Raw genomic sequence first — 10645 nt, 5'->3', positions numbered from 1 at the left:
CCTGCCTTACATTCTCATGGGAAGCCTGACCGTACTGATAGGGATTGTTACTCTGTTCCTTCCGGAAAGCTATGGAAATCCTCTCCCCGAAAACTTGGACCAGATGCTGAAAGTAAAATGGTAAGTGGGTTTTATTTGTACAGGCAGATCCACTCAACAAATTACACTCTGCAGATAAGTGTCTTGTCAGATCTTTTCCAATAGAACAAAACATTCAAAGTGACCTCTGATTTTTTTTCTTGGGGGTAAGTGGGGAGCAGGTTCATATCACATGGGTACAATTAAAAAAAATTAACTACAGTATTAATATGGGATTAGTGAAGAGCAGGGGTGAGCAAAGTCTGGCCTACAGGCCAAATCAGGCCCACAGCAAACTCCATTTCCCAGCAGCCCTGACGGCAGCAGCTCCTTCTGGCTACTGCCTCTAGACCCAGTCTCATTGCCCACCACCAGGGGTGGGACCCGCATGAGCAGGGCACATGGCTGTGATGGCGATGCGGCTGGGAGTGAGACAGGTGGAGCTGGGAAGCTCCTGAGATCTTTGGGGGTCCAGGGCAGAGCTGTGATCCATTGCCCCCATACCCCTGTGATGAGTATGGTACTGCAGGCAGGGGTGTGCAGGCAGCAGCTCTGCTCTGGCTCTGGCCCCATGCTGTCACCACTGCAAGATCCTGGCCCTGGCCCTGGAGCACCTCCCCGCTCAGCCGTGTGCCGTGCCTGCACTGCTCCAGGCCAGTGTCCATTTAGACCCTGGGAGCATGGGGCTGTCATGAGCCCATGGCTTGACTGGCTGGGAGCGGCATGGACAAGGGCTGTTGGGAAATAAAAGTTCAGCCACCAGCTCGATCCACCATTTTGCCCATCCCTGGTAAAAAGAACGTGCATTTTAAAAAGCAGTTTCTGCTGTATTTTTTTGTATTTTGAAACAGCATGGCTCAGTGATTTTTAAACTCAGAGCCAGGAATACCTCAGATAGGGTGTTAGCATTTTACATCTATTCATGTTCTATAGTTTAAATAAGCATAATCAGCACATCACACACTAAAGAGTAAACAGGAATGTTATCTTCCTATGTACTTAAATACCATGATAGCATTAGATGCACGCGTGCGCGTGCCAATTGCCCATCATTCTTGATGGGCAGGGGGTGGGGTGTCTGGGGACAGAGGTCTGTGTCCACCCTCCCCGCTCCCTCTCCCCACCCCACTGCTTTGGAGCTGGGCTGGGCTACCCTGCCTCCATCCCCTGAACAAACCCTGTCCCACCCTGTTTGCTCCGTCGCTGTCACCGGCAGGGCTATGGGGAGGTGTGGGGAGGCAGGTCATGGCCAGCAGCACTGGCCTTGAGCCCCTCCCATCCCCCCGTCCGCTCCGTTTTCATGGCCTACAGGGAGCATGGGGGACCGGGCCAGCGCCTCCCCTCTGTCCATTCCATCGCTGCTACCACCTACCAACGGGGGGGCTGGGTGGAGACAGAGGCCTGGGGCCAGGCTCATTCCCCCCACCCTCACCCCTGCCGCTTTGGACCCGGGGTCAGAGCCGCTCTCCCCATGCCTGCCCCCCGGGGTGCTGGCGGGGACAGAGCCCAGCATCTGCCCTGCCCCCTCCACTCCCCTCATCTGCCCTGCCCCCGCCATTTGGGCCAGACTCCATTCCCCCACAGCGTTCGGGCCCGAGGCCACTGCCCCCTCACGCGACCACTGCCGCCTCCTGTCTGTCCTCGCTGTCATGGCAGCACTCCACTGGCTGCTGTCCTGATCACTTTATTCGCACTCTGATTGGCTGCCAAGACAGCCAAACAGTGTGAATAAAGCTTTTTGCACAGACAGACTAAGGCTTTAATTTATTTTATTATTAAGGTATAATAATGACCTTTTCAATATCCTACTTCTAAATATCTATATCTCTCTATATAGATATAGATAGATATATTAAAAATGAAATTACATATGCACACACAATATATACATTATGTTTTATATTATATTTTACTGAAGAATTAAGATTTGGAAGAAGAAAGGCAGGGAGTCTGGAGGCCTGTGAGCAATTCCCTATCTATCTTTGCAGCATTTCTCTTTCCAGTCTCTCTCAGCTATACCGTTTGATCCAATAGAAGATATTGACTCGTCTCATAAATCTTGCTTCATGTAAGGCAGGCACTTCTCTGTGTGTTTTTTCCCTGTTTATCCCTACCAGAGGCGTGCTTAACACTGGGGAGATGTGCATACAGCACTTCCCCTGCTTTCTGATGATGAATTGAAAGACTTTTCATTTAGTGAAATTTGTTTCTTTCATCTGAACTCTTTTCATCTTTGAACAGATGCATATTGGGTTCTATTCTAAAATACAGGACTTCAGTCTTCTGATTTTCTTTTTGGTAGCTGAATCAATGCTATAATTTAACAGTGGGCACATCTACACCGGACGCTAACTGCATAGTAGCACATCACATCATGGACAGTGCTAATACGTTACTGCACAGTATTCCTAGGCTACTTCCCAGTAGTGTCACTAAAAAGGTGTTTGCTGGTGCTACTGCTCAGTAACTCTGGTTACTGCGCATTTATTTAGTACTTGACTATACAAGTACTAAATTAAATGTACAATAGCCACTGCGCGTTAATGAATGTGTAGATGTGTCCAGTTAGTGTTTATAATCTATTAATGCTACAGTCTTGCACAGATTTCTCCCCTACTCTCTTCATATAGCTGTAAGCACTACCCAGAGCACTCTTGCTACACTGGTCTGGATTATTTGGGTCACCCTTAAGAAACATATTTACTGAAATATTATGGAGGCATGCTCATGCACATGCATAAACAGATGCTGTATGCCCAATCTATAGCTGGCTCTAATGTTTGTTATAATTACCTTTTAAAATAATAATGATTTGCAATTAAGAGTTTTCAACAATAGAATTGCTGTTCAGTGAGAATGTTGAACCTGATTATTAACCTGCCTCAACATGGTGCCTATTTGGATTATAATACATGTACAGAGTTGCCCCTGAGCCAGGCACTGTCTGTTCTGGCAACTGCTAACATTCCAATGGCATGCTGATAATTAATCCCATGCTCAGTACCAGCAGTGTTTATCAGTGCCAGCAGTGTTGAGTGAAGAGCTCCGTTATGAAACAAGGCACCTGTCTTTGAAGAGACAGGTCACATTTTATGATCATTGTTGTCTATGTATTGTGGCTTACGCTTGAAGTGACTGCACATATTCGCGTTGTAATTATAACATGGTTTTGAGTGGCAAATCTTCTCTTTCCTCCTCATGAAGAAAGAGAGTCCTGGATGCAAGGTGGATATTGGGGGGAGAAAAGGTGATGAAACCCCCATGTTTTAGTATTTCATTTTGGGAGGGGGGAGTGTTCGGCAGTTTCTGTAAAGCAGTCTGTAGCTCTTGAATTTTGTTCACTTTCAGTTTCAAAAGCAGACAGCAAAACAGCAACATGAGGAATATAAAAGAAGCTCAAGAAAACCATGAGATTGATCATCCTGTCGTGATTAAGGCTGTGCACATCCATGAGATCTGAAAAACACCAAGGATGTCTCCAAATGAATTTCCTACTGGGAAAAAAAATCGTAATTAACACTATAGAAGCTCTATAATTATGACCCTACAAACCATGGTGCTGTTGCACCAAATACATTTATTAGCTCTGTAGATGCCATCTACTTTCATTGGATTCCTGAAAAAGAGTCATGAGTGTCCTGATTTTTCAGAGGTTTCAAACAACTGCAATCTTCATTGAGACGTTGGGAGCTGCAAGTGTGATACACTTTTGAAAATCGGGACACTCATGAGCGTTAAGAACAATGACAACACTGACTCCATGAATCTTGGATTCAAAAGCTGCTTAAGGGTGAATTACAAGACCAAATAATGTGGGTATTTTCCCAACTATGCAAATTTACTGATCAAATGGGAACTGCGTGCCTGTCTTCTGACTCCTTTTGAAGGGTATATAAATCTTTTATGGGACAGATCCTAGCCTCATTTCAAGTCTATGGCTAAACTCCAGCTGACATTCCTAGCAAAGCACACGTGTACCCTTTGAATTACAACAAGTACATTTTAAAGTAAGATGGTTGGAACCTCTTTTAGATTTTGTTCACTGGACAGTACTATGAATTCCCCCAAAAGCTGATATCTTTTATTAGGCCAAGTAAATAGTTGGAAAAAGTGTTCTTTGCAAGCTTTCTCACACACACACACACTCACACACACACACACCCCCCCTCTCTCTCTTCTTCAGGCACACAGAGAGTCTGTCTATTCATGAAGAAGGTCTTTGTGCCCAAAAGCTTGCAAAGAATAATTTTTCCAACTATTTACTTGGTCTAATAAAAGATATCACATTTACCCAAAGAACCTTGTCTGCGTATGTCCTTAGCACAACATGGCTACAACCAACACTTCCAAAAGCTGACGCTTTTTCAGAGAGACGAAGTGACCCCTCGAATCATAGAAAAATAGAAGAGACCCTCCAGTCCAACCCTGCTGTGCAAAGCAAAATCAACCCTATTTAAATCGCTTATCAAAATCAATTTGCTTATATAGGCCTAGAGTAAGCAGGCCAGTGATCAAGATAAAGAACACAGCTTCCCAATCAGTTATCCCCACTTGCAAAAGAAATGTAGACCTTTGCAGATAAATTGCTTTTTATTAAAAAGAACTGTAGTTGTAATTTTAAGCTCAAGGTGTGTCCTTTCACTGGTGAATGAGTATAGCCAGTTCTTAGTATGTTCTTTTTTTAGAAGAAAGTTTCAGTTCCACTTTTAAATATATACAGTAAAAGCCGTGTTATCTGGCACTTCATTAACCAGCATGCTCTATTAACCAGCATGCTGGTCGACACAGGAAATTGAAACCGGAAGTCCCACGGCGAATTTATTGATTAAACTAATGAAGTTTACATGTAATCCAATGTGTCTGGAAGGGATTGATCTCTCTAGGATGTGCAGGGGAGGGGCGACACGGTGCTGTCCCCCAGCACACTGATGCATTGGACACAGTGGGAGGCAGGCAAAGACATCTCTCCGGTAACCAGCATTTAGGTTATCCGGCACCTCCTATTCCCCTTGGGTACCAGATAACAGAACTTTTGCTGTACCATGTTGTACCTAGTGTATTTAGAAAAATTCACCCCAGTGTGAAGAGTCCCCACAAGAATCTTACCTCCCCAGAATCCTACATTCTGCACTGGAGATGAAATTTCACTTATAGTGAAATTTTTATGAGGGTTAATCTGGAACCATAGTTAATTTTCCAAAAAAGGTTTAATGTTTAATGTTAAAACTGGTTTAATGTTCCAAAAAAAAAAAAAAAAAATCACTAATAAAGCTGGAGTTTCTTTTGCAAAATCCTAATACTGTAAATGGATATTTAAAAAGTTAACACAAACATAGATGAGTAGCCAAATTATTCTCTGCAGTGCAGGACACTATAAAGCTGTTTCCTTATTTCCCTGAAAATGCTATAAGCTTTCAAATTCAATCCTATATGGTGTCCCTCAGGATTGTAGAAGCACAGCCTTTCTGAAAAAGCAGCCCAGTATATAGCTAATCAACTTCTGGTATGTAATTCCCACTTGCAGAAGAAATTTGGTCTGCTGCAAATAAACCACTTTTTATTATGAAAAGAAAATAGTTGTAATTTTTAAATATAATATGTATTCTCTTGCTTCTGAATGATCTTAGGCATTTTATATATCCTTTTTATAAAGGCTCCATCTGGTTTTAGTATTCATTGTTAAAAAAAAAATGAATTAAGTGTTACAGATTCAGTCTCCAACTTTTGAAAATCAAGTTGCTTTTCTATAAACACTAATGCCATAATGATGATGTAGTATGAGGCAAGCCATATCTTATGATACTTGCCACAATGTTCATCTTTGCAAACAGAATTTTCTTGAATAATATGATCATATTTAAAGATGTAAAATGAATTACATTTTTTCTTTTTAAAAAAACCTCAGTATTTAGGTTCTTTCAATTACTTTAATTGTATATTAGCATGGGATGGGCTTGTTTACATCAGATGTGGGGATTTAGCTCAGTGTATCATGGCCATGTTTTTATGAAAATATTTTGTATAAAAAGTTGATGTTTTGTGTGATCATAGACTTTGGATATTTCTAGATCCTACTGAAATCTTTTTATAATCTTCTACTTTTGAAGGATAATAAAAAGGTTAATTTTTCCTTTTTCTATTATTAATGTTTTTAACGCCCCATTTTGAATCGGTTCATTTTCTGGCTTGTGGGTGCTGATACATTTACCACAGCTAGGTAAGTGTCTCAAGTTGTAATAGGCTTTTTTGTTTTATTAGAATGTTTTTAAATTTTTAACAGGAGGGGACTTTCCAGTAAAACAGTGTTATATAATAGACTTTAGAGCTGTGTCCAAGCCAAATTAACAAACAGGAGGAATGTGATTGTCTCATTGGATAGAGCATTTGCAAGGGAAATGTTATTCCACTGCCAGTAAATCTGTCATTGATGCCCACAAAAGTGCAGTCCAAAGATCATGATTTTGTGTCAGGTTCAAGGGTTGCAAGGAAACTTAAGCAACTGGCATATTTATTATTATTTCTTAGTTAAAATGTTGTAACCTAAGAGAATTGCATGGGTCTAAAATGCTGCTGGCAAAGCTTTAATTTATTCTCAGTGAGTTGGTTCAACTTTTCACTGCAACTTTCATGATGGGCCATCTGCCTGTCCAGTGTAGCTGCCTTATAAATCCTTGAAGAAACATTACAAGATGGGACTTAATGTACATTTATGGGTGTATTATGAATAGTTGGATATCCTTGTAAAGCAGTGCTTGGGAGTTGGGAAGGAATTGGGAAGGGAGGAGCATTAGCTGTACCATGCCCACTGATTTCAGAGGGAGTTTCATTATTTTTCATGTATTGCTCTGATTTTGTGTGTACCCTGCTGTATCTATAGTTTTCTGTCCCAGTGGGATCTGACACGACATACTGCAACTGTTAAGTTATAAGTGGCAACTGCCACATTTCCACTTGTTATGTTGTTTATTGTGATAAATACTTGCACTGATTTATGAAATAACCTATTTTTTCTGTGCGTCATAAATGAAGAGTGAAGCCTCTTGCATATTAGCACTTTGTGAACAGGAAGTCTCAGGGAGTCATTTGAAGTATGTTTAGCAGGAATTAAGTATGCAAAAACAATAAGTGGAGTTCTAAGGTGAGCTCTCCTGAATGAGAGAACTGCCAAGATTAAGGGTTGGTTTTTATTTTTTTACTTAATCCTGACAGTGCTCTTTTGAGATAACTGGATCATAAGGCCCTGAACCTGCAAGCTAATTAGTTTAGGCACAGATACCCTTTTGCTAATCTTAAAGCCATTTTGAAGACACTGAGTTTCATCCTGGGGACAAAAGGGGTACTTACAGACATGGAAAAAAAAACGGTGCTTTACTTCCAGCTTGGCATGCCCCAGCTCTGAGCGTAGCCCATGCCCAGAAGAGGAATCACATCATTTTGACCCCACTCGCCCAGTGTCTGTATAGCTCAGGCACTTTGGCAGGGCTTCTTGGTGCTTGTATCTAGTGAGCATAAAATAAAAGCACCAAAAAGCACCACAGAACTGTGCGAGCTATACAGATGCTGGGGAGCCAGGTCAACCTGATGCAATTCCTCTTCCAGTAAAGCGCTGTTTTTGAGGGGGTTTACTATGGGTGTCAGCACTCCAGGTCACTACCGGCATTGATCCATTTGGAGGGGGTCAAATGCTTATCTCATAGTGGAATTTCAAGACAATAATTCTAGACTTTCAGTTTACACAGCAACCTTGTCTCCCTGTGGTAATTGGGTGTGCAAATATTCCCCAAGCTAAGAATTTCCTAAATTTCCTACTTCAGTATACTTGGCTTTTCAAAGGCTATTTTTCATTTGGACTTGCAAGACAAGGTATCTTATTATGTTGCTTGTCAAGATGCACATCTAGACATTTGTGGGATGTTTTGTTTTTATGTCGTGGTTTTTATGTTGGCTCATACTTATATATGTCATAAAAAATCTGTAACATTAAAACTTAATGGCATCAAATATCTGAACATGTCTTGTTTTGGGGAGTTTGGGGGTTGGGGAGTGGTAAGGGGTGGTTATATGAATGAACTTGCAGCTGGCTCCAAGTAGAAGTATCTGGTTACTTCAAATATTTTAAACAAAATCATCATTACAAAGCACAGGCTTTTTGTGTTTTTTCATTAGCTTGCAAGCCTAGGAATGCACCACCTTTTGTTCCTAGCTACTATAAATGAGAGGCCTTGATGGGCAATTATGCAACAGGTCAGCATTTCTTTTTATTTATGTATTTGTTTCTTTTTGGTCCATGATAGCGTATTTCAATGGAGATGTACAGTAATAGTCTTGCACAACTCTGTTTTATAGACATCCCAAACCAGAGTTGTCACATCTTTTGGTAGAGTTCCTACCAGACTGCTGTGTTCAGTTTAGAGCAGAGGCAGGCAGGAATCCAGGGGTTCAGAGCTCCAGGAGCTGCCCAAAATTATTGCATAACAAGGCCCTTAGTTTACCTGGTTAATTCCTAAGCTCCTTAGTTGCTTTCCTAGAGGAGGAAACACACACTGGCTGGACCGGTGTGCACCGTGTAGCTAGGTGTGGGTTGGGAGAGCAGACTCTGGAGACTCACAAGCACTTGGGTCCCCATGGCTAGTGCAATGGTATGTTAAAGCGGGGGTAGGGGGGCCGACCTGAAGCACAACCACCACAAATGGCACGGACAAGCCTGTGTGTGTGGTATGCAGCAGACCGGGGGCAGACACCAAGCAGCACAGGGAATGTAAAGCAGAGGAGCAGATCAGACGGGAAAGGGATCCGAGTGGCCCTTAGGGGAAGGCACGTGGTTTTATCTGGCATCCCTGCCAAAAAGGTTGGCCCCTCACTGCTACAAAAGGCCAAAGCAAGAAGATTGGCTCTGGCACACGGGGGCTGTGTAAGGTGGGGGGATTACCGATCACCTGACCAGGGAGTCTTCATCTGACAGAGGAGAATGGAAGAGGGGAAAAGGAAAAGGACTCAGTAAACTTGCTGGCGAGAAGCATAATTACTTCTTTACATAATGAAAAGACACCAACCTTTAGAGTTCATGTGTATGGCATGTACGTATACTCCATGTCGGGACAAGAGGAGGGAAGTTGGACTCAATAATAAAATTACTCTCTAATTTTGCTGTAATACTTTGTTAGTAGGCCTCAAAAACACTTTGCCAAAGCACTTTACTTCTGTTTCCATTTTATAGGTGGGGGAAATGAGTCACAGAAGGATAAAGTGGTTTGACCAAAGTCACCCAGTAGACTGGATTAGAGCCAGTGCCTTCCCAGTCCCAGGCCACTGCTTTATCCACTAGGCAACTCTGCCTTTCCTTAGACGATTCTGCCCTATGCCTGAAGAATGCTTAAAAAGTGATAGGACACTGAGGAAGGAAAATGAATGAAGGTGTGTTTATTACTGTGGTAGCTACAGAAAAGAGCAATTGTGTTTTGGAAACCTTATAAAGTCTATGCATTTGTCTGCTTTTAACTATCCTCAAGTCCCTGAACAGCAAACTGTCAACCTTGAATGCCCGAAAGCCAGAGCTCTGGGAATGAATGTTTAAGTTGCTTGACAGGAGTTCATCTTGGGCCCTGGGACAGCTGATCCCTACCCAGCTCCTGTTTCATTAAGATGTTGCCACTCCCCACAGATGAGGGGCCCAAATTGAAGTGCTCCAGTATCCCAGGACTTCTCACACCCCCACCCCTAGAGCAGGGGTAGATGCCTGTCCTGGCTCCCCAGCCCTCTAATGGCGACTCACAGCTACAGCACCTAGTCCTGCCCCTGCTCACCAGGCCTCTAGTTATTATTCCCTGGAGGAATTATGCAATTGTGTGCTTGTGCAGTTTTGTGCATAAAATGCATGACCATTCATAATTTTGCCTAATTTAACGAGGGTGGGTCTGGGCCTCCAGCTCCAGGAGGCTCCCAACACTCCAGCCGAGAGCCCCACGTGGAGGCACTGAGCACAGTGGCACGCAACTGAACAGCTGGTGAGTGGGGAGCCTGCAGGATGGGTGGGGTTTGTGGGGGTAGGTGTCAGGTTTGTGGGCATGAATGCTGCGTGCCCCCGGAGGCTGGCAGGGCACGGCGAGCTCCCACAGGTGGCAGTGGTGCTGTTGGTGGCGGGAACATGGCGTGGTGAGTAGCAAGCTCTTGCAGGCCGCCGCAGTGCTGTCAGCGGTGGGGGGAGGAGAGGGTGGCGAGTGCCGACTGGCAGTCAGCAACCGCCTACAGATGCCAGCGGCAGTGGCCAGCGGTGATTGCAGACCGCCCGCAGACATGGCTGGTGTCAGCAGTGACCGCCTGAAGGCATCGCTGGCAGTGTCAGTGCTGCTTTTTGCAGAGCGTGCACGTGCACCCGTGTGCACCTGCTACGCATCGCCTATGTTTGTGGGGGTGGGTGTCGGGTTTGTGGAGGTGGGTGTTGGGGCTTGTGGGGGGGGTGTTGAATTCGGGGGTGGTGTAGGGATTGTGGGGTTGCTAGGGCTGTGTCCGGTTTATGGGGGTGGGTGTAGGGATTGTGGGGGTGGGGTTTGTAGGGGTGTGTCGAGTT

The 10645-nt window shown here is 43.9% G+C and overlaps 1 protein-coding gene across 1 annotated transcript in view; it reads left to right on the top strand.

The window, feature by feature from the left end:
* Nucleotides 1–10645, top strand: part of LOC102375127 (solute carrier family 22 member 5) — a 55408-nt gene continuing 44763 nt past the window's right edge. Inside the window, exon 1 of the mRNA XM_025204039.1 lies at nt 1–120. Within this exon, the coding sequence (XP_025059824.1) occupies nt 118–120 (3 nt within the window). The 5' untranslated portion in view covers nt 1–117. The remainder of the gene's footprint in view (nt 121–10645) is intronic.

This window comes from Alligator sinensis, unplaced genomic scaffold, assembly GCF_000455745.1.
Source record: "Alligator sinensis unplaced genomic scaffold, ASM45574v1 scaffold135_2, whole genome shotgun sequence".
Classification (NCBI taxonomy): domain Eukaryota; kingdom Metazoa; phylum Chordata; order Crocodylia; family Alligatoridae; genus Alligator; species Alligator sinensis.
Note: the sequence above shows the minus strand (reverse complement) of the source record. Positions and strands in the feature narration are given on the sequence as shown.